The 23,057-nt window shown below is 41.8% G+C and overlaps 1 protein-coding gene across 3 annotated transcripts; it reads right to left on the bottom strand.

The window, feature by feature from the left end:
• Window positions 1-1,832: 1,832 nt before the first annotated feature.
• Window positions 1,833-21,926, bottom strand: LZTFL1 (leucine zipper transcription factor like 1). 3 transcript variants are annotated; one of them, XM_023726272.1, is made up of 10 exons: window positions 21,839-21,926; window positions 15,381-15,505; window positions 13,504-13,698; window positions 12,191-12,251; window positions 10,256-10,327; window positions 8,635-8,700; window positions 8,471-8,548; window positions 6,083-6,259; window positions 5,174-5,277; window positions 1,833-4,134 (listed from the first exon to the last, which is right to left on the bottom strand). In XM_023726272.1, exons 1-10 carry the CDS (start codon window positions 21,839-21,841, stop codon window positions 4,116-4,118), a joined length of 900 nt encoding a protein of 299 aa, XP_023582040.1. In that variant the 5' UTR covers window positions 21,842-21,926; the 3' UTR covers window positions 1,833-4,115. The 3 variants fall into 3 exon arrangements, with proteins under 3 accessions (XP_023582040.1, XP_023582036.1, XP_004368512.1); XM_023726268.1 differs by lacking the exon at window positions 21,839-21,926 and adding an exon at window positions 19,322-20,379; XM_004368455.2 differs by lacking the exon at window positions 21,839-21,926 and adding an exon at window positions 18,978-20,379.
• Window positions 21,927-23,057: the final 1,131 nt, after the last annotated feature.

Consider the following 23,057-nt stretch of genomic DNA (forward strand, 5'->3'; position numbering starts at 1 on the left):
GGCTGTTAGTCCTTTGGACTAATATTTCCCTTGTGTCTTTTTCTTCATTTTCCCTTGCTCCTGAAGAGGTGAGACCAGTGGAGTATCTTAGATGGCCACTCACAGGCTTTTAAGACCCCAGATGCTACTCACCAAAGTAGAATGTAGAACATTTTCTTTATAAACTATGTTATGTCAATTGAGCTAGATGTTCCCTGAGACCATTCTTCCCATAGCCCTCAGCCCAGTAATTCGGTTCCATCCTTCGATTAAATTTATGTCTTCGTTTCTAAGGTGTGTCTCTTGTAGACAGCATATTGATGGTTCCTGCTTTTTTTTAATCCATTCTGTCACTGTCCGTCTCTTTATGGGTGCATTTAAGCCATTTACACTCAGTGTGATTATTGACAGGTGTGAGTTTATTGGTGTCATTTGGTAGTGCTTTTTTTTTTGTGATGGTGACATTTTGTTTCTCTTACGCTTCTGTGCTGAATTCCTTTTTTTTTCGTTTCTTCCATTTTTGTAGATACTGTGCTGAGACTTTGTTTTTCTTCTTTATTTTGATGAACAGGTTTGTTAACTTTCTTTGTGGTTACCTTGAAATTTACCCTTATCTTCCTAAGTTTGAACCAAATCCTTAGCTTCGGGCCTGCACTTGGGAGAACCCAACCAGACTCTTCAATAAGGTTATCATGAGGTCTTTGTCAAGCATCTTGCTGAAATCCTGATAGACTCTCTCTCTCTCACACTCTTAAGAGACAAATGAACTTAGTCTGCTGTGATTTCTTGTTAGAAGACCCAGGCTGGCTCCTGGTGATTTTAAGTTTCTTTTCTAAGTGCTCACGAAAAACCATAATAAGCTGCTAGTTAATTTGATAGCAGGCTCATTTTTCACTTTCTAAAAATTATGAAGGATTTTCACATTGCAATTTTGCTTTTCTAACAGCAGTATTTTTTATCTGTAAAATTTAAATGATGTATTAAGGTACAAAGGAGAAGTTATACTTCGTATCATGTAAGAGACTGACTACTCTTGCCATCAGTGTCCTAAAGTTGGCAATACCACAGCAGGACACAGCGGGACGCTCACTGGACAGAGGAGATGATGACACAGTGTGAAGGACACCATGGTCGCCCTTCAACAGCACCCAAACCTGTCATCACCACCCCACTCCTCTATTCTCTTCATGGCAGAGGTTATTACCTTCCGTTAAGTAAAATATTGCCCCACAGGAAATACACTTTAATTTTTTCTAAGTGGTGGTGAATACTGTTTTGTCTAAATACTATTTGTCAAAATAAAAACGAAACGAAACCCACTGCCATTGAGTCGATTCCCACTCATAGCGACCATACAGCACAGAGTCGAACTGCCCCATAGGGTTTCCAAGACTGTGGTCTTTACAGAAGCAGACTGCCACGTGTTTCTGCCTCGGAGTGACTGGTGAGTTGGAACCACCAACCTTTTGGTTAGCAGCCAAGCACTTAACCACTGCACCACCAGGGTTCCTTATTTGTCAAAATACTACTGTCTAAATAATAAATACTACTTTGCTGACATGACTTGTCCTTCTGAAAGCTTTGCTTATGTGAGAGGAATCATGTCTTGCATTTCTAATAGCCAAGCTCTAGAACGGAAGCATTTACACATAAGCAGAGGGGAACCATTAATGCCTAAGTTTTGCAATCCAATATATCTAAAAGCACCAGGCATTTAAAAATGCAAACATCTCTATAAACCCTTTTGAGTTCATCAGAATGAAAATCACAAATGGCAAGGCTTCATCAAATAGGATTACACGTTCAGTGTGGATCAATATTTTCCTTACAGTGAGTTAGGTAAGACACAGCCAAATCCTCATTTAAACATTTAATACAGACTCATAATACATGATTTGAAAAAATAAACACTTAGATGACAAACAGAAGAAATTAGTAACAACTCTTTACATTTTATTTTACTCTACAAAGGGTCTGAAAATAATTTAGAAGTGAAGACATTTCAAGTCACACCAAAGCTGCACTGTGATGGCCGCCAAGGTGTAGACTATCTACACAGTTTAGCACATGAAAGGTCAATTGAGGCTTTGCACCAATGCTCTTGGAAACCAAAAATGTATAGACTGAAAAAGGCTTTGTCAGTTAAATGAGATAAATCTTAAAGCTAGCAAATGATTAAAAACTTTTTTTTTTTAAACAGCATTTTGCTAAGGGTATGAGTTAAAAGAAACAAAAGTGACAAAACCAGGATCATAAAAATGTGTTTATACGTGAAGGAACCATCATGTTGATTTGTGTTAAAGAACATCACATTTGTTTATTTTAATGCCAGGTACAGTTAGATTTTAAGCCTCCAGAAATACTTTTGAACTTATTATCAAACAACTGGAACACACTATACAGAATGTTCCAAAGTTGCTCCAGAAAAACCAGTTGAAACTCTCCCTAGCAGCGCAGGATTCTCAACATAGCTCCTGTCCTTCCCTGCTGGCCCCAAACTGAGAAAGGTGTAGTGAGAACACAATTCAATGGTGTCTGAAGAATACACTACCCATCTCATCAAGAGTTCTGCTGCTGAATTATGTAGAATACCCAGGGCCACAAATAACAGAATGGATTTTTGCAGAGTATCAATTTTGGGTGAAAGAAACACAGGGTAGGACTGGAGCCCTCAGTGAAAGCTCTAAAAGGACCCGGGACTGATGAGCAACCCAAAAAGGCAAGGAAACAACCTGCAGGAAATGGCAGCGGGTCGTGGGACTTCCCCCGCCTTCTGTGATCCACTCATCTTCTCAAGACTGCCTCAGTGCCCTCTGGGGGAAATTATCCTACCTTTTATCACTTTTTTTCAACACTTCAACACAAAGCCTGCAAGAAACACGATAAACTCAAAGCTAATATTAAAGGCTTGAATAAAAGTTAATAACGAGACTCATCCTGTGATCAGTAAACACTTCTCGAGGAATAAAATCTTCATTTGAGGAATGAAATAAAATGAATGGTGTTCATTTAGGGTAAGTGATGCTCTCTTTTTGGAAGTGGGAATAATTACTAAATACTAAATGTAGGAAAAGTGCTTTCCGTCTGAGGCCTTAACGCTTTATGGACTTTATTAATCCTTCTGGTATATTGTTGCATCACTCAAGTCCAAGTATGATGCCTAATTTCCAATGATTTATCCAAAATCACCAAAGAAAATCAGGAGAAATGGAAATATAATTAAAGTCTCTTGAAAATGAAGTTACTGTAGATGTATATAAATAAACTATAATCAAGGTTCAATTCTGAGGTCTGGTGACTAATTTTATGTTGAATATAAGTCTTTTTAAAAGTATTCCTACTTAACGTGTAATTTAAAAAAAAATTCTAGAAACTGAAGTATAAAGATCACATTTGTTCTGAGCCCAGACACCTTCTAAACCACCGAAGTAGAGGATGGATTTGATTTCTCCATCAGCAATACAGACTCATGATAAGCTGTACTGAAAAATGTCCAGACCTTCTTGGATAAGCACAGCATTTAGATAGAGAGACCGAAGTTAACTGAATCCTCATGCTCACCACTATTAATTTTCCCTATGACTGGTAAAAATGCTGCCTATAATAGACGGTATTCACTTTTTCAGTGAATTCATACATTTTTTGATGATCAGCTAACAAACAAAAAAATGAATTAGATTTCATTTAAAAAAATAAAAATAATGTTTATTGTAATAACTATCTTTAATAACTAATATTTACCCTGGGGAATGCACAAGTATAGGCATTGTTAGCTTCTTTAACATTCATTAAAAAGGTACACCCTTTATATTAATGCAAAAGGTTAAGACTCTTCTTCTCACTACAAAAAATCTCCTCTTTACTGTAAAGAACTGTCACTGCATTTGAATAAAGACTCTGGAGCCCTCAGCAGACAGGTGTTGCAACGGCCGGCCGCAATCGGGGTTTTCTCTCTTGTCAATTAGGCAACTGAAAAAACAGCAATTCTTTGGTGGGGGTGAAGTTAACAGCAAAGTCTAAATATTAGAAAAACAAAGGCAGGGAATGTAACAAAATGCTTCAAAGTACACGCCTGAGGCGAAAAACAGCTTATACACTCGTGTGTGGCAGCTTTCAGGTGAAATCTTCATCAGCTTTTAATCTTCAGGTTCGTATCTAGAAAGAGATATAAATGAAGAGCATAAAGTCATGAAAATTTGTTTTTGTTATTATTACCAAACAAGTCACTAGTAACTAACCATAGCATTGTGTGCTTCAGTTATAATCATCGCTGTGGGCAGAAGTCAGATCCACTCAAGGCATTACGACATGACTCAAAGGAGATTCCCGGGGTAACTGCTAAGGTACTTTCAGACTCCTAGTCTCTACACTAGGCATTTAGATCCATGATAGCTGCGTGGAGACCCAATAATAATCCGGATCGTCAGATCAACACATCTAGCTGATGTGGCTATGTGAACAAAAGGCTAACAAACCTCCTTCTCTAAGGAAAAATCTGATCTTGGATTCACTTTCTAGCTCCGTTTCCTGGGGACCCTCATAAATGTAAAATGTCAGCTGAGTTACCAGGCAACACCGCTGATGGAAACAATGACCCTGACTGGTGGAGTGCATCTGGACTGGGAGGACTGGGGATGATCTATAAACACCTGGGGAGAAGCCACAGCTCTGGGCTTCCCTCTGGGTAGGGAGATCCTGTGACTGGCCGTGTCCCTCACCGGGCATGTGGCTGCTACAAGACATGCCGGGCCTTTCTGGAGCATGGGCTTCTAAGTCCAGCTGGCTATGGCATCCATCTGTGTGGATCTCTCACATCAAAATGGTCACTTGGGGGCACAATAAGACCAGCTCTCGGGCTGCTGCGAGGACACCCACAGAAGAGATCGGCCAATGCTGCCCTGCTAGGTGGCTATGCTTCCCGTTCTACATTCTGTAACTGAATCCACTACCATGAGTAGCCAGCTGTAGTCGTGTGTGAGTCTGAGGGTCTAGCTGAACCAAAAAGAAGCCCTGGTGGGCATTAGACGTCAGGCCAGGCCCAAGGTCCCCTGCTTTCCTCAAACACAGGCTTTTGGGCTGAACGACAGAGCAACTATCCACTGACCTGACCTCTGGACACACACTTAGATTTAACGGAGAAGAGACGTCAGCCCAGTGGAGAGCTAAACCTGCAAGCGAGATCAGCGGGACTTACTTTGCCAGTTTTTTCCTCAGCTCCTTGATCTGGTCATTCTTCTTGGTAAGAATCTCTTTCATGTTTCGATAAGCAGCTGTTTGTTGGAATTTCTTTTCCAATTCCTGTTTAGTGGAAAGTGACAGCCTGTTACTGGGGAACAGTTGAAGAAATAAAAAATCTGATAAAAATCCAGATTTCTTGCTCTAATTTTACTAACATTCTACTTATATTATTTTCTAATTTCTTTAAAATGTATACTTACATAAAATTAAGACTCTCCAAGCTTTAAAAATATATTATTTCAAATGAGAAGCAAATAAAGTATTTTTCCAAGTATAATATTAGCAAATAACTCAAACACTATGCCCTAGACATGGGGAATATTATGCTAACTTGAAATATCTGAAACATTAATTTTTGAGTAAAATAAGCACGATATTTTTCCAAATCCCAAAGATGTATTGGTATTTTAGGAGCCAGACTTGTAATTTAATTGAACTTTAACTTCCATATTATTGAGGCAAGAAGAATCTAACCCCTAAAGCGAAGACCCCAGCTCCCTATATATTACATATAAATTATGAAAAAAGGATAGAACTTCTAAAGAGAGTACCCCACTCCTCTGCCAGGCTGTAGGAAAAGTAAGCAGGAACGCAACGTGAGGGAGTGCAGGGCAGTGGAGTAAGCCCGTTGTGGAGGAGTATTTTACCAACCACAAGAAAGAGCAGAGATTTCCTATTATCACAGATAGTTTAGTGCCAAAGACAGAACATGATAACCCTTAAGAATACACACTGGCGAATTCCTTAAAAAGCCCATCTGCATCCGCAGTAGTTCCATGTTGACATTACTTACACATGTCCCTCCATCCTGCATCTACCAGTTAATTGGGCATGAGCCGACAAATCCCTTAAACAGTCTTCTGACCTTTTCAGCCAAGCTCAGCTGCTCCTGAACCCGGAGTAGGTCATGTTTGGCTGTCGCTAGATTCTCCTCCAGGGACTTCTGGTTTTCTGTCTTGTCACTTAGTGTTCTCTGAAACTCACTCTTTAAAGCAGCGACTGTGTTTTCCAACTCACTCAAGTCTTGGGCCTTTATAAAATCCTATGGAAGATAAGAACACTAGCACGAGTTCATGTGGACGTCCTAAATGATACCAGATCCGACATCATAGGAGATGACAACAAATTGTGCTGCGTGTTGTGTCAGCCAGGGGACGCGCCCGCTCCCTCAGGGTTGTCACCGCGCCCAGTTCCGCCTCAGCACCCAGTCTGCGTGGTGTCTCGACACAGCAGATGCTCAATGGTTACTGAACTCCAAATATATAAAATATGATTTATGAACTGCTGAAAATTCCAGTCAAAGAGGAGTAGGAAAGAAGTAAGATCCTGAATTTGATAAGGCTATGTGTCCCAGAACTGGGATGGCAAACAGGTTTCACTTGCAAGGTCAAGAAAAGAAAATTCCTGGTGAATTCTGAATGATACAGGTGGAAAAAATAATGAAATTAATACAAGTTATAGTAAAAATTCAGAAACCCTAGTGGTGTAGTGATTAAGAGCTACGGCTGCTAACCAAAAGGTCGGCAGTTCGAATCCACCGGGTGCTCATTGGAAACTCTATCTGGGGCAGTTCTACCCTGTCCTATAGGGTCGCTGTGAGTCAGAATTGACTAGGTTTGGGTTTTTTTTAATAGTAAAAATTTAATAGCGATATGCTTTAGTCGTTATTTTCAATAAGATACTATGAAAAAATAATGATCATTTTCTCATTTTACAAGATTTTTAGTTTTTTTATATTATTCACAAGATAGGCACAGCTTTGCATACTTTGCCAAATGCAACATAATACAAGCAGTTGGATCTTCTGCCTGTATTTTGTTTCTGACCATTCATGCTACAAAAAAGACTTATTAATAAGACAGGAAAATGGTGTATAACTGCTAAATGTACAGGTGAAGCAGTATTATCAACAAGAGAAAAAAGAATTAAAAATATTGATATAATTCTTCACATGTTCCATAAAATTCTTGCTCATTTTTGAAACCTGGTCTTTAAAAAGATTTTATTTCATTGCAATGAGGAAAGGCATGTATACATATTGCTTTTGTGTCCAAAATCTTGAAGTTAAACTGGAGCATTGTCCAAAATAGCCTTCAAATAAATTTATCATCCAAGAATGTTTACAATTGTTTTAGTTTTGATAAATTACAAAACTGCTCTGAACATTTAGCTCTGTTTTATAATCTATGGCCCTAGGTATATAATGGCTGAAATTCATATATATTTCCCTTTGTAGTCATATAAAAAAGATCTTATTCTAAAATATTACAAAAGAAATGATTTGATATCTGATATCTGTTGGAAGATGACACAGCGGGGAGGAAGGGGTGCAGTAGAGATAAAGATGAAACAAGATTGGCCATGCGCTGATAGCTGTTAAAGCTGAACGGTGAGTACATGGGGGTGTATTCCACTATCATCTCTACTTTGTGTATGTCTGTAATTGTCCATATAAAAAGTGTCACAAAAATCTAATGAAGCAGGTTTTGAGATTGCTTAGCAGACACTGACAATGACAATTAAAAAAAAAACAAGCAAGCAGTTGCTGTTGAGTCAATTCCAACTCACGGTGACCCCCTGTGCTGCAGAGAAGCACATGACGATACAACCACTAAAAAAAGCCAGCGCTGCACTGAAAATCCACCCCAACGGTCACAATCATATGAAACCACATCACAGATAGCGTCCAGACTCAATGGAGAGGCCGCAGGAGACAAAAGTGAGCACACGATGCCTTCCAGCAGGTGGCAACACGCAGTCACCACGCTCAGACAAGCGTGTATGTAGAACTACAACACTGGATTTTACTGCATTACGCCAATACCACTAGATATAAAGCGATCTGAAGATTCATAGCCAGCAAATTTATTTCACTTTATCATACTCATTGAAGGCAAGCTTAAGTAATGTTCAATATAATAAAACCCAAATACACCTCCAATTAACTAAAAACTTTTCCTGTTTCCACTTCCTTCCCCCTTTCCCATCCCCACTGTAATTGGGAGTATCAAAGTGAAAGGAGGAAAAACTTAAAAGGAAAAAAAAAAAAAGAGTATCTTGCACGCCAGTGAAATCCCAGGACATGTCAGGCAGGTGAGCCGTGTGTCTGTCCCCTCTGGCCTTTTCCTGGACAACAGTGGCATCTGTCTGGGGGAGTGGCAGGGGTGGGGCATAATGAACAGTGACTAGGACTTAAGTTTATACATTTATTCTACTTAGAAAATATAAAAAAGATAGATAAAACTTGTTTCACCTTTTGATTTCCTTGATCAAGCTGTAAATCTCGCAGTGCTCTTTCTAGTTCTGACTTCTCATCCAATGCGTTTGTAGCCTAGAATCAAGTTTAAGCAAAACGCATTCAGTATTTAATCTGTAGGCAATGCCATCAATAATTCTGTTAAAGGATTTCTCAGTTACCTGTATTTCAATGGTCTTCAGCCTTGACTTCAATTTCTCATTCTCTTCTTGAAGCCTTAAAATTTCCTTTGTGAGTAAATTCAAGTTTTATTTTATGATTTTAAATGAAGTATTCTTAATACTTGAAACTATTGTTTCATTAAAAAAATCTGCTTTTATAAATTATACAGCAGCTCAAAAATCCATATACCCTGGTTGTGGGTAATATCCCAGTTTCGCCCACCCCACCTGCCTCAGCACCTGAGAGTCATCTTTGGTTCTAAGACTCCTACTTCCTTCTCTCACAGTCTCTCAAACACACCTTTCCTCCTTCAGCCCCATTCTCAGCCTTCTTCCAACCCCCCTCCCATCTCTCACCCAGCTGACGCCACAACTCTTGTGTCTACCCTCTGCCTACACTGCACACCACTTCATGTATCCCCAAAACACCATCCTCATCGTTTCAATACTCTGCTCAAGCCCCCACATAGTCCTGGCTGAGCCAAGGCCAAACACCTTTGCTCTTAGCATTTCCGTCACGAGTGTCCCGGTCGGTCCAGCCTTCATTCTATGCTCCATTTCACACATTGGCCCAGTCAGAGCACGGCACACAGCTCCAGAACATGCCACCTCCTTTCTGCCTTCGACTGTTGCCTGTTCTGTTCCCCTGCCTGACATGCCCCTTCTCTTCCTTCTGACACTTCAATCTGTCTTCACCCTTCAAGGCTCAGCTCAAATACCACTTTACCTAAGAGCCTGTCCTCAACTATTCTCATCTACACGGAACTGTGCCTTCTCTGCGACCCTAGGACACTTGTGGCACACAGGTTCATATTTTCCTGTCTCTAACTCTTTTAGGAATCTAGGTTCTACCTTCCCAACAAGTCTAAGTTTTTCCGAGGTCAAGGGACCAAGTATCCCACTGCTTTTTATCTCTAACAATGTTTAGCACAATGTTAAGAACATAAAACCCATTGCTGGTGAGTTGATTCTGACTCATACGGACCCTATAGGGCAGAGCAGAACTGCCCCACAGGGTTTCCAAGGAGCAGCTGGTAGATTCAAACTGCCAACCTTTTGGTTAGCAGACAAGCTCTTAACCACTGTGCCACCAGGCTCCGTTAAGAACATAAACCAAACCAAACCAAACCCGTTGCTGTCAAGTCAATTCTGACTCATAGCGACCCTACAGGACAGAACAGAACTGTCCCATAGGGTTTCTAAGGAGCAGCTGGCAGATTCAAATTGAAGACCATTTGGTTAGCAGCATAGGAGGTATTAAAAATATTTATTTTTATGTTGATAATTTTTATAAACATATTTAAAAACAAAAAACCCTCCTTACTACCACAGATCACAGACTTCAAGTATCAGTCAGTCGATATTGTCCCAAATTCCACGCTCTTCACTTCACTGTGAAAAGAGGCTATCAAGGACTGCTTCAGTCTCTCAGGAAGATAAGGGTGCCCTCTTCTGGCCAGCCCGGTACCATTCAGTAAAACTGCCACAACGGACTAACTACCCTCAGTGGATCAAATGCTGACCAGCCTCCTTCCACCTGTTTCTCTACCCTAGACTTGGGCGGGCAATGAGAGGACAAAGTTGGAGGGTTTGCCATTTTCCAAAATGATGATAACGTTACCTTGTTCAGGAGTTCTGCTGTTCCGCCTTCGTTAAGTGGAGCGAGTTTTGGCTTCACGACATCTAAGACAGGCTAAAACAAAAGGAAGGAGCCCAACTGAAATCAGCACAGAATGAAGCTCTTAGAATCACTGAACACTTGCACTTTATAATGGCAGACACTCTGCAAACATATCACTGGGATGTCAGCGCTGAGAGCACCGGGGTTTCTGTTGGTTGATTCTCGGCTATGTCCAGTGCCAGCGCACAGGGCCCGGTACATGTTAGAGAGAAAAGTGAAGCCAACCCTCCCCGTGTGGTTTTAAAAATACACGTGGAAGGAAGGGAGGGAGGGAGGAAAGGAGTTCAAAGCCGGACCTGGATGGAGATTCTAGCGATAGGAACTGGGATTCTAACCTGTGGGAGATGAAACAGATTTCCGCAAGCACCGCAGACTCTGTGAAAAGCTTTGTGATATTGGCAAGGATTTGGACAATGACACAAAAGGTGAAGAATAAATCGGCACAAACATCCTGCCAGTTTAGCGCTGTGTGTCCACAGCAAAAGAATCCATGCCCTCTCACCCAGACACTTTGTAGCCAGAAATACGTCCCAAAGGAATAGTTGGCAAATTGCTGTCTATGTGTATGTACAATGGATTCATCTCAGCAATTTTTTTTTATTTTTGAGTTTCTGGTGCAAGTTTATATAGCAAGTTAGGTTTCCATTTGACAGTTTCCACACAAACTGCCCACTGACATCAGTTACATTTATCACAATTAACCAGCATTCCCTTTAGCTGTGTCTATACCCATCCATATGGCTCACTCGTTTGTGCTTCGGTTGTGCTGTCTCACTACACCCACATTCCATGCCACTTTTCCCATTACCCAAAATAACAAGTCTCTGTGGTCCAAGGCGTACTCCTCTCCCCACAACCACCAATGGACATGAGTCTCTACTTATTTGTTCTTGTCTTCTTATAAAAGAGGGATCATACAATATTTGTCCTTACATGCTTGACTTATTTCACTTAGCATTATGCCCTCCAGGTCCACCCATAGTATGATATGTTTCACGGGTTCATCACTGTTCCTTACGGTTGTACAGTATTCCATCGTATGGATGTACCACAATTTGCTCATCCATTCATGCGTTCATGCGCACTTTGGTTGTTTCCATTTATTTGCTATTGTGAATAAAGCAGCAATGTCATTATTTCTAGGTCTCTAGGGTATATACTTGAAGCCTTGGTGGCGCCGTGGTTAAGAGCTTGGCTGCTAACCAAAAGATCTGCAGCTCGAATCCACCAGCTACTCCTTGGAAACCCTATGGGGCAGTTCTACTCTGTCCTATAGAGTCACTATTAGTCAGAACTGACTTACCAGCAATGGGTTTGGTTTTTTTTTTTTTTTTTTTGGTTAGGGTACATACCTAGGAGTGGGATTTCAGCAACGTTTTAATATCCAGTAACAGGGAATATTTATGGTACATCCATACACTGGAATGCTGAGTGGCTGTTGCAAATGATGAGAAGGATTAGAAAGAGAAGTAGGTAACTACTCGTATTGTTTCCACTTGACAGATGAAAACAAGGTTCAGCCATGTCAGGCAACCTGCTAAAACTCACACCGCTAGGGAGTGACAGCCAGGATGTCTGGCTGACCCCATGTCCACGCCGCATCGTCTGAGAGAAGAGGTTATTGTGGCTGGGATTCAGGTTGGATTGCTGGGACTGGGTTGGTGTGCCATAATAGACAAAACTGAATCTTTCACCATTATTTCCAAAGTGTTTCCTCTTTTGCCTGAAAACCTGAGAGGTAATTTTTGAATTCTACTCTTGAGTCTAATGCTTTTCTCTTTGAGAGTTCTCACTTTGACTGCTGAAGGCTTTGAGTGACTTAAGGATTTTAAATACTGGATATTAATATATGCACTCAGAAGGACCAAAACTTACCTTTTTGTTTGAAGATGTAAATTCTGCCTTTTCAAATTCTGCAACTTGTTCTAGTAATTCTCTTGAAGATAAAAGCAAATATGAAAAATGTTATTTAAAATGTATTTGTATCACATACAAAAATAATAAAATCACTAGTACTTTATATCCCAGAGAGAACAGAATGAGATAGACAAAAAATGACACTTAGTTACACATGATCGAGAATCCAAACCCCACAGACTCAAATGTGAATCCTCCACTAGCACTCTGCACTCACTGGGTGTACAAAACACACTGCTCGCATTCAACCACAACGCAAATACAAATACGAGCAAACCTGTAGTCAGCTCTGTATCCCCGAGGTGCGATACGGAGACTGCTCTTTTACATAAGACACACTGCTAGCTAGTAGCTGTTCAGAAATGCAAACTGATTTTTAATAGAAAAATGGGATTACCATACAACATCTACTGAAACGAGTTTCCAGAACAAACATGGTTTGACGGTGATCCACCTTTTGATTTCCTTTAATTTGCAAAGGTCAGAAACAGCTTACAGCATGAACGGCAGGAATGCCCCTTCCAAGCACTTATTTCCAGAATTTTTTTCCCAGACCCATGCCAGTTTCTAAAAGCTTTCCCTCCAGCTACCCACTGTTGCTGAAGTTGAATGGTTTTCCTTCCCCACCCACAGGGCTGTAATCAGTGCCCACTGCTCGTTACACAGGGCAACACACTCAGAGAACAGCTCACAGGCCCGGGGGTCAGTCTTTCCTATTTCTGGGATGGCTTTTCTTACAATGAATTGGGAACTTCAGTGTTATGGCTTTTTTCAATTTCATAAGCTCTTTGATATTGCTCAGACTATAAAAATGTAAGGTTCTATTTTAAAGATATTAAGTACATAATTTTAAATGCAACTATCGAGAAATAAACTTCTAAGACCACCAGACTGAACTGATGGTATTTATGTTTGAATTAATTTCTCAGCTGCTTCGTCATCTTTATTTCTTAGTTGACCTAGCACTAAAGACTGACTGTAATATTATCACGCTAACAAAGGTGCTGTAATGAATCATCAGGGATAGCCTAGAAAGCAACTTCATGAATCTCAAAGGCTTTTATACTACCAGGAACTGCGGAAACAGAATTCTAAAGGCCACTGGGAGGCACCCACGAGATCACTCAGAAACTAGCTGCATTTTTCTGCTCTCCTCCGCAAATCTTCTCACACAGCAGCTACTGGAGAAAGCAGCAGCCAAGAGGTTCACTGGCTTCTACGGATTTCGCCTGGGCCTCTAATGTCATGGTCGCAGCTGCAAACTTTATTACCTGTTTTCAAGTTCCGAGATGTCTGTCTGTAGCTTAAGGTACCACTTCTCAGCTTGTGAGAAGAGCTGCCGCAGGAGCAACACGTTGGTGTAGGCAGTGTTGATGAGCTCAGACTCCACCTCACTGTGAACCACAGCCTGCAGGCCACTTAGGACCTCGGAGACCTCGTCTATGGTGAAGGTCTCCTCCACCAGCCTGAAAAACAACCATGACCCGAAACTTCCGTATAAACAACAAAAGCAGCAAATAAAATGCACATCTTGTCATCTAAGGGATTAAAAGGTTACAGTGAAAATCCCTCTGGGAACTATTGTCTTTATCAGTAAAACAGACTGAAAAGCATTCAAGTTCAATTAATTTTGATGTCTATTCAAATGACTAAATTGGGGCTAATTCTTCAAATGTGTGTACCGTTTAATACAAGTGCAGTCTCAGAAATATTCCTAAAACTTCACCTACTTTTTTCTTTAACTTTTCAGTTTTAAATGTTTCTCATTTTTTATTTCAATCTCCACTGAAAGTGTTCTCATCACATTTAATAATTTCAAAAGCCAAGTGAAAGGTATAATTTTTCCTTTTTTATTCTTCTTTACACTTTAATAATTGTATAAACTATTTGCATAAAGAGACCAATTGTTACACCTTGGATGGCTGCTTGCAAGCTTTTGAGACCCAGACACTATGCAATGAACTAGGAGGTAGACCAGAAACACTAGTAACAGTATTAGGCCAATTAACTGGGCTATCCCATGAACAGGGATGGGTTACTCAATAAACAAGGTAGGCAGGGGCTTGCTTGTGGTTATTTACTAATCTGTAGTACACCGTTCCACCTGTTCTTCATCATATCAAAGATGTGGTGAAACCCATATGAAATTGACATTAATTACATTAATCAGCTGTGCAACCATTACACTTAATCAATGAGAATTTTCCATCACCATAAACAGAAACTCAGTGCTTGCTTAAACCTTTTTTTGACGACCCAAGGTCATTATTATGAACAGCAATTAAGGCACTCTGATGCCTAAGTACATTCTCTGGCCATCCCTCAGCGTCTCTAATTAAATTGCTGTTTTCACCAGCTTGGGGTCAGGAAACCAGATTACCAGGTTAGATTAACGGTCTAAGTAGATAATGGCCTCAGGCTGATGGCCTTCCCTACTGAGGGAAGTTCATGGCTTTATGACAGTTGTAGCTCACTCAAAGGCCTGTTTCACTTAAGGTCTTACTTGACATTTGAATGCACCAAAGTCTGATCCTCAAAATAATCTGATGCCCCTTTCTTATTCTCTTATTCAGTCCTTTTCTTTGGTTCCCCCATAATCCTCCAGATCAAATATACATTTTCTAGGACCTTTAACTATTTTCAATTATTGGTCCAATTGGACTAATTATCACCTCTTGCTACAAATAACTACCAATTTCGACAATTTCAGTACCGGTCAGTAAGCTGGTTTTATGGTTTCTTGCTGCCTTCCCCACTCCTAATTCTTCAACACGAACCGCATATCTTCTTACTAATTGCCATGTCTTATGGCTCTCATCTTTCCATGAATAACTTAATTAAAGTTCTGGAATCTTTAATAACACAACCCAATCATTAATCCACAAGCCCTCTGCAACTTCTTCATTGCCCTTCTGAAACTTTATTATCATCTATGTGGATTTCTGACAATATACTATATTCACTGCCCCCACCACTATCCAATTTCTTGAGTTTCATATACCAGGCTGCTTAGTGTAATTTTTCTGACTGAATAACTGATCACCATACTCCCAGGAACAGTTTGTTATAGCCTCTGCTATGGTATCTCCATACTGGCTACCAGAAAGGACCCATGTTCCCATTTGGTTTCCTTAGAGTCTGCTGATACCTGCTCTCCTTGAGATCTTGGAAGCAAGAATCTACCGTTTTGAGTCTCAAGCCTCTTTTTGAACGAGCAAAACGCATATAATTAATAACTTCATTTTGATGGTGGTCATTTAGGCCCAACTCTGCCTGAAAAAGACAGAAGTAACTTGTTAGTCTTGAAGATGCGATAATAGAACCAACACTGAAAATATCCTGTGGTAGACTGCTAAACGTCTACCGAATGCTGTTCTTCCCCCTTCCTGGGTGTGTGGCTTGCCAGCTAGACGACACTTCCCAGCCCTCCTTGCGGTCAGGCATGGCCTAGTGACTACTTCTCAGCAGTGGAATGTGAGCAGAAGAGATGTGGGCCATTCCCAAAGCCTTCACCACACCCTATTTCTCTAAAACCTTGTCTAGGTGGTGACTAGGCTGAACTATGCAGACAACAATGCCCTAGGGGACTGCGGAGCAGCAAGAGAAAGGGACCCGTGTCCCTAAATGTCCTCACGGAGAAGCACTGACATACTCACCTGAGATGAGCCATGAGATGGCTCAGTGAGAGAGAAATAACCTTTTTTAAGCCACTTTGGGTACCTATTATAGCAACTTAACCGCACCCTACTTAATACAGCTGTTATGGACTGAATTGCGCCCTCCCCCCACAAAACACGTGTAGGAATTCTAACCCCTACACCTGTGGATGTAATGTAATGTAATGACCATGCACAATGCAATCTAATGTAATATAATCAACCTATCAGTTGAGGTCCTACCCGTGTAGGGTAGATCCCGGACCTAATCACTTCTGAGTTATATAAAGAGCAGCACAGACACAGGGAGTGAGTGCTTCCAGCGTTGCATCTGTTTGTTGAAACATCGCAACTGGTATTCTATCAATTCCTGGGGCCTTGTTTTTCACCAATAATTCAGTGCAGCTTGGACTTCTTCCTTAACTACCATCAGTTCTTGACCATATGCTACCTCCTGAAATGGTTGAACATCAACCAATTCTTTTCGATAAAAGTGACTCTTTAAAATGTTAAAAGCAAAGATGTTACTTTGAGGACTTAGGTGCATCTGACCCAAGCCATAGTATTTTCAATCGTCTCATATTCATGTGAGAGCTGGACAATGAATAAGCAAGACCAAAGAACTGATGCATTTTAATTATGGTACTGGCGAAGGATATGGACTATACCATGGACTGCCAGAAGAACGAACAAATCTGTCTTGGAAGAAGTACAGCCAGAATGCTCCTCAGAAGCGAGGATGGCAAGACTTCGTCTCACATACTTTGGACATGCTATCAGGAGGGATCAGTACCTGGAGAAGGACGTCATGCTTGGTAAAGCAGAGGGTCAGCAAAAAAAGAGGAAGATCCTCAACGAGATGGATTGACACAGTGGCTGCAACAACGGGCTCAAATACAGCAATAACTGTGAGGATGGTGAAAGACTGGGCAACATTTCATTCCATTGCACACAGGGTTGCTACGAGTCGGAACTGACTCTACAGCACCTAACAACAATCACAGACACAGTGCCATGTGGGGGGAAAACAGACACAATCTGACATCGACAGAGGGAGATGAATCTATAATCCCAGGAACTCCAAGGACCGGCTGCTACTAGAAGCTACAGTAGACAAAGGACCTCTCCCTAGAGCCACACCCTGAATCCAGCCATCTAGCCTCCTGAACTGTGAGAAAATAAAGTTCTGTTCCTTAAAGCCACCCACTTGTGATATTTGTGTTACAGCAGTACTAGGAAACTAAGACAGCAGCTTTAAAAAATGAATTTGGTTTGGAAATAGCTGTTAACTGATCTTTGTTTTAAATTTAATTTTAAATGATAATTTGACAACTATGAACTAAAGATTAATGAAGTTTGTTTTTATCTTATAGCTGTACTGAAAAGAAGGAAATTATAAAATTGAACATCCAGTGTCGGGGACTAAATGAGTCAGAATTAGATTTATTTTAAGAATAACTTGATTTATCATAGACGTCTTATGGGAGATAAGGTCTAACACCGAAGCCCCCTTTCCATGCTGCCCTCTCACTCTCAGCACCCAAAGTTGCCTCCAACATAGCGGGGCCGAGACCATCAGGCATGATGTCCTTCACCCCCAAACACCCCACACCATGGCTTTTCTGCATCCACATACGTCCTTACCTTCTCTGTGCCTTCTCAATTTCCTTAGAACCTAAGTCTGTGAGGGCCAGAACCTTGCCCATCTGGTTGCCTGAGATATCCTCAGTACTCATCATACTGCCTGGTGTACAGCAGGTATATGTCCAACATATGAACTTAGGGAGTGCTCCTCCTTTTGAAGGCTGCTCTTTCATGGGGCCTAAATCAGTTCTCTTCCAAACTCCTGGGGGACTTTTAACTAATTATTCCGCTTCTCATTCTCTATAGGTTTCTTTCCTTCGGGTTATAGATATGTTTAAGCCTCACTCATCCTAAAAAAAAAAAAGAAACTCGAGTTTCCCTCTAGCTACCACACCCTTCTCCACTTCCCTTCTACTCCTGATATTTCCATTTTACCATCTAATCTTTAAACCCATATGTTACTCCAACTGCTTTTGTAAAGCTCACTAGCAACTTCTTAATTACAAATCCAACTAACAAGGCCAATGCCTTGCTCTTAACTGACCTGCTACACTTTTTGGCTTCATCTTTTTTTTTTTTTAAATATCTCATTCGTAGCCTTTTCTTTTTAGGCTTGCCTCTTAAAACCCAGGGCGCTGTTCTTGGGCCCTTACTCCTCCCACTCTGTATCCTCTTCTTGGTGATATAAATTATCTCAAGGTTTCAACTCCTGTCTGCATGCGTATGACTCTCAAGCGTATCAGGCTGAGCTGCAGATTCATATCTCCAACTGCCTGACGGACAGCTCCACCCAAGTCTTTCTTTCCATATTGTTTTTAATCTCTTTACAACTCAAGATGTTAAAGTTGAATAATTTAAGAACTACCCAGGACCTCTGATGCTCTTTAATGGCTATTTATTCAGTAGGCTAATGTTCCACAACAAGCAGCTGAGGTATTCTGACCAATGTAAATGAATACACTTGCCTTAAATCTCATGACTCTATTTTATTCCATTAATCCCGCAATTACGCTTCTGTCTTAGGGCTGGGCAATGTGAATGGAAAGAAGGAAGAATTTTCTTATGTTTTGGTTTACACTGATTTTTAGTCAACTCCCCAAACTAATGCTGAACATTAGGAATAATAATAGCAATGATGATAACAGCTAAAATTCACTCAGAGCTTATAACATGCCAGGTACGTTATAATCCTCATTACCACCCTATGAAAAATGTGGTATTCTTCCCAGTTAACAGACAGAAAACTCAGGTACAGAGAAGAAACTTGTCCCACACTACTGAAATGGTAGTGGTAGAATGGGGATTAGAAACAGGTAATCTAATTCCAGAGCCCGCAATGAACCTCACTGGCTCAAATCCTTTTCGGAAATACGGCAAAATTTAAATAAATAGAACATATACATGTTATACTTGCATATGCATCTGAGTTGACCAAGAAGACAAATTTCCACTAGGCATTAAAAACAAACGAACTAAAAAGTCATATATATTAGAGATAACGATACCTGTTATAGTCACATTAGTATAGCTGAGGATATTCCGTAATTTGGAAGTATCTTGAAATAATGTCACAATTTGCTAAAAAAATGTAAGCCACGAACACAAATTCTCAATCATTCTTCATTGGCTATGGCATTAAATCTACAATCTTCAGCTCTCAAAACCCTGAACTTTCTCCAACCCTGTTGCCCAGGATTCTACTATATGAATGCTCTACTTTTAGCCAAACCAGTCTGCTTAGCAGCCTTGAAACATGACTTCATATTTCCTGCCTTGACTTTTACTCATGTTACTCTGATCCTTGCTTTAAAAATGCCTCTCCACTCCCGTTCAAGAATCTCAATCTTACGCGGTGGTGGGCTGGCAAATGTTGAACCATCTGGCTCTCTGAGGTGTGGGAGGAGGAGCTCTAATTTGTGGAACTTGCTGATCTTCCCGGTGTGACTACTCCCATCATGTGATGTGACCGGATGCAGAGCTGAGAAGAGACGTGGACGACTTTCACCAGCTGCTACTGGCATGCTCTAGCACACCACTGAATTCCTCCCCGTCCTTCAAGCCCTCACCTGTTCTCCCTGCTCCATGAAGCCTCCCAATCCACCTCAGGAACTCTAGTTATGCCTTCCTTTAAAAACGATTATTTCTGCTACTCATTTGGCACCACCACAGACAGACTGATGACTACTGTGTACTATTCGTCATCTGTTTTCTTTTTTTCCAGGTGTTGCTTTTCCAACTAGATTGTAAGCTTTGTGAGGGCATGAGTCACTGCTCACACCACACAGCACCTAGCACAATACCTTGTGCACAGTACGTGGCCAAATCCTATTTGTTAACTATTTTCTCGTGCCAAGCAGAGTTAAGAATGTCCTAGGACCAAGAAGAAAAAAAAATTACTCAAACTGAGAAAGATGAAATTTAGGACAAAGGGCAGAGAAGTCCCTCTAAAATAGATAGGAACAAGGGAAGGGAGCAGAACTGGACAGCTGAGTTCCGCAGGAAAAACAGCATTAGTCTAGGAAAAGGCCATTCACAAACCTTGCTTCCTCGTATGTGCACAGGGCTCAAGCCATTATGGAGGAAAAGGAAGAGGCTGATGTGTGGCATGAATAGACAAAGTACCGGGTTAAAAACCACCTTTAAGTCTCGTTCCATAGCTATCTACTGATGTGACCATCACCAAGTCACTTAACCTCACTAACACCAGTTTCCTCATCTGTTAAATGAGATATATACATATATATATATATATAGTCAGCTCTAAAATATTTAGAAACAATGGAAAGCATCCAAATAAGGAAATCAGAATTTTGAAGTTTTGTTGCAGAAATGTTCTATTCAATTATTAGAAAGAGCTGAAAACAGAGCAAGAAATCCTATCGGAGCAGAAAGCTAGTGTCTTGAAATAGTGTCAAGAAACGGTGGTAGGGGTGGGATGGGGGTGGTTCCCTGCTCTGAACCACGCCCACAAAGCCATATACAATTTCACAATGAGGAGGATTAGGAAGAAACTGTAATGATAAAAATGAGCATAAAGTAATAAACCTATCACATATTGAGTGTTTAATATTTTAACAGGTACTGTGCTATTTATTGTATATGCATTATCTCGTTCATTGTTTAAACAATCCTAGTATAATTATTATTATCTGCAATTTACTAAGGAAAAAACTGAGCCTGTTGTTAGTGGAAAGAAAGGAATGAGAGTAGAAGGGAACAGATGTCAATTTGCTGTAACATTATCAGTTTTTCAACCTGTTCTCATGAAATTTTGGGGGAATCAAGAGAATGAGTGGGTCAGGCTCTAAGCTCAAGGAGGGTACAATGGTGTTTTGTTCACGGCTTTACACTCAGCTCCAAGTCAGTGCTTGGAACATGTTGTTGTGTGCCGGTCCAGTCGATTTTGACTCATAGCGACCCCATATGACAGAGTGGAATTGCCTCATAGAGTTGCCCAGGCTGTAATTTTCACAGAAGCAGATTGCCAGGTCTTTTCTTAAGCGGAGCCGCTGGTGGGTTCAAACCCTCGACCTTTCAGTTAGCAGCTCATCGCTTAATCACTGTGCCACCAGGGCTCCTTGCTTTGAACGTAGGTAAGCTCAATAGGGACACTGGTTGCTGAGGAGATATTTCAGTAGCCCATTGAAGTAGTGCCCCCAACTCTGGTTCCATTCCTTTTTCTGAACACTTCAGTACTGTGCATTGCTCTAAGTATGATTGCTATTTAAACTGGCATGCTATATCCGCTGGGGGAATTAGAGGGATATGTGGATTAGTGGCATACAAGAAAAACTGGTCTTTTCGGAACGAATCAAAACAACGGAAACATCACCTAAGTTTACTCAGCTGCGAAATAGGTAGAAAGTTGGATTCCATCACTTTTTTCCTACTCGGCTACTTAATTTGTTTATGCACCCAAAGGAAGGTGGGTGCGGGGCTGGGGGTGCTGTGTGTGGGCATGTGTACAAGACAGAAAGAGGACAAGAGCTTGGAGCATCGTCAGGAACAGAGTGCTCCCGCCCTGCGCCCTCTGTTTGCAGCGGTTCCCTTTGGCTCTCTTCACCCGTCACCTGCGAGGTGCGACTTGGCCCGGGTCCCCCAGCAGAAGAGAGGAACGAAGCCACGCGGCGGACGGAGGCTGCTGGAGACAGCTTCAGCCAGGATTATTCCGAATGGGCTTCGGCCGAGGTTAACCGACCCCTTCCCCCCGCGCCCGGCGCAGCCTCCCTCCTCGGAGAAGCCCAGAAACGGGACTCAGACCCGTCCCAGGCCATGCCATCGCTCGGGGCCCACCCACTCCGCGCCTCTAGCGCCGACCGCAGCTCTCTCCCTGGAGCGGTGCAGCGCCAGCGGGTGGGCTACTCACCATGGCAGCAGGCTGGACTCACCAGCTTCCAGAAACGGGACAGGCCGAACAGGGAATCGTGAAGGGTGGCCGGACCGCAAATAAAGGGGGGGAGGGAGGGAGGGCGGGTTGTTTAGAAGCCTCCCGTTGCTATTGGAAACGGAGGCACGTGGTCTTGAAGTTTTGCATTCTCATTGGCATTCAAGATCACGCGACAGGAAGTAGAGCGTGACGGGCACACTGTCGCATGCGCATTCTCTTCCAGACGAGAAAATCCCGCCTTTTCATGCCACGTTAGCTCTGGGAGCTGGCCGCGGTTGCCAAGGGTAACGGGAAGGGAGGCGTTGCCTCGGGCCCTGATGAATTTCGATACCCTTGATCCTTAAGGCCTGGGCTGCAGGTTTTGTGCCGCGCGCGTTTCCTGCAGCCTGGCGCCCCCCAGGGCGGTGACTTGGAGGGCCATTCCCGATCTTCCAACGGCTTCACGGATTGTGGGCCGCGCCCCAGATTTATTTCTCTCGTGGAGTTTCTACCAGAGCGTCAAGGTGGCAGACGTCCCCAGCGCTACCAGAGTCCTGGATAGAGGCCTGAGCTTTGAACAACCCTCCCCTATCCCTACCCAACATTTTTCTTTTCATAGTCCTGCTAAAAATCTCTAATTTTGCACGTTATCTTAGTTATCTAGTGCTGCTACAACAGAAATACCACAAGTGGGTGGCTTTAACGACAGAAATTTATTTTCTCACAGTTTAGGAGGCTAAAACCCACTGCCATCTAGCCGATTCTGACTCACAGAGACCCTACAGGACAGAGTAGAACTGCCCCATAGGGTCTCCAAGGCTGTACATCCTTACAGAAGCAGACTGCCACATCTTTCTCCTGAGAAGCGACTGGTGGGTCCCAAGAACCAACCTTACGTTTAGCCGAGCGCTTAACCACTGCACCACCAGGTCTCTGAATTCAGAGTGCTGGCTCTAGAAGGCTCTGTCTGCTCTGAGGGAAGGTCCTTGTCTCTTTTCAGTTTCTATTCCTAAATTCCTTGGCGATCAGGTGCCACGTATCTCCCCCTCCATTTGTGCTTGCTTAATCTGCTCTTTTTATATCACAAAAGAGATTGATTTAAAACACACCCGTCACTAATACTGCCACATTAACATAACAAAAAAAACCCCATTCCCAGATGGGATTATAACCACAGGTATAGTAAAACAAACAAAAAACCGTTGCCACTGAGTCGATA

This window comes from Trichechus manatus, unplaced genomic scaffold, assembly GCF_000243295.1.
Source record: "Trichechus manatus latirostris isolate Lorelei unplaced genomic scaffold, TriManLat1.0 scaffold00001, whole genome shotgun sequence".
Taxonomy (NCBI): domain Eukaryota; kingdom Metazoa; phylum Chordata; class Mammalia; order Sirenia; family Trichechidae; genus Trichechus; species Trichechus manatus.

Excerpts from the sequence above, each read along its gene's own strand:
- LZTFL1 (XM_023726268.1), bottom strand. The coding sequence starts at position 19,351 with ATGGTTCAACATTTGCCAGCCCACCACCGC. Across the intron at positions 15,506-19,321 it reads ATTTGCCAGCCCACCACCGC|GCAGAGTTGGGCCTAAATGA; the intron begins GTAAGATTGAGA and ends TGTCTTTTTCAG. Across the intron at positions 6,260-8,470 it reads TTGATCAAGGAAATCAAAAG|GATTTTATAAAGGCCCAAGA; the intron begins GTGAAACAAGTT and ends TATCTTCCATAG.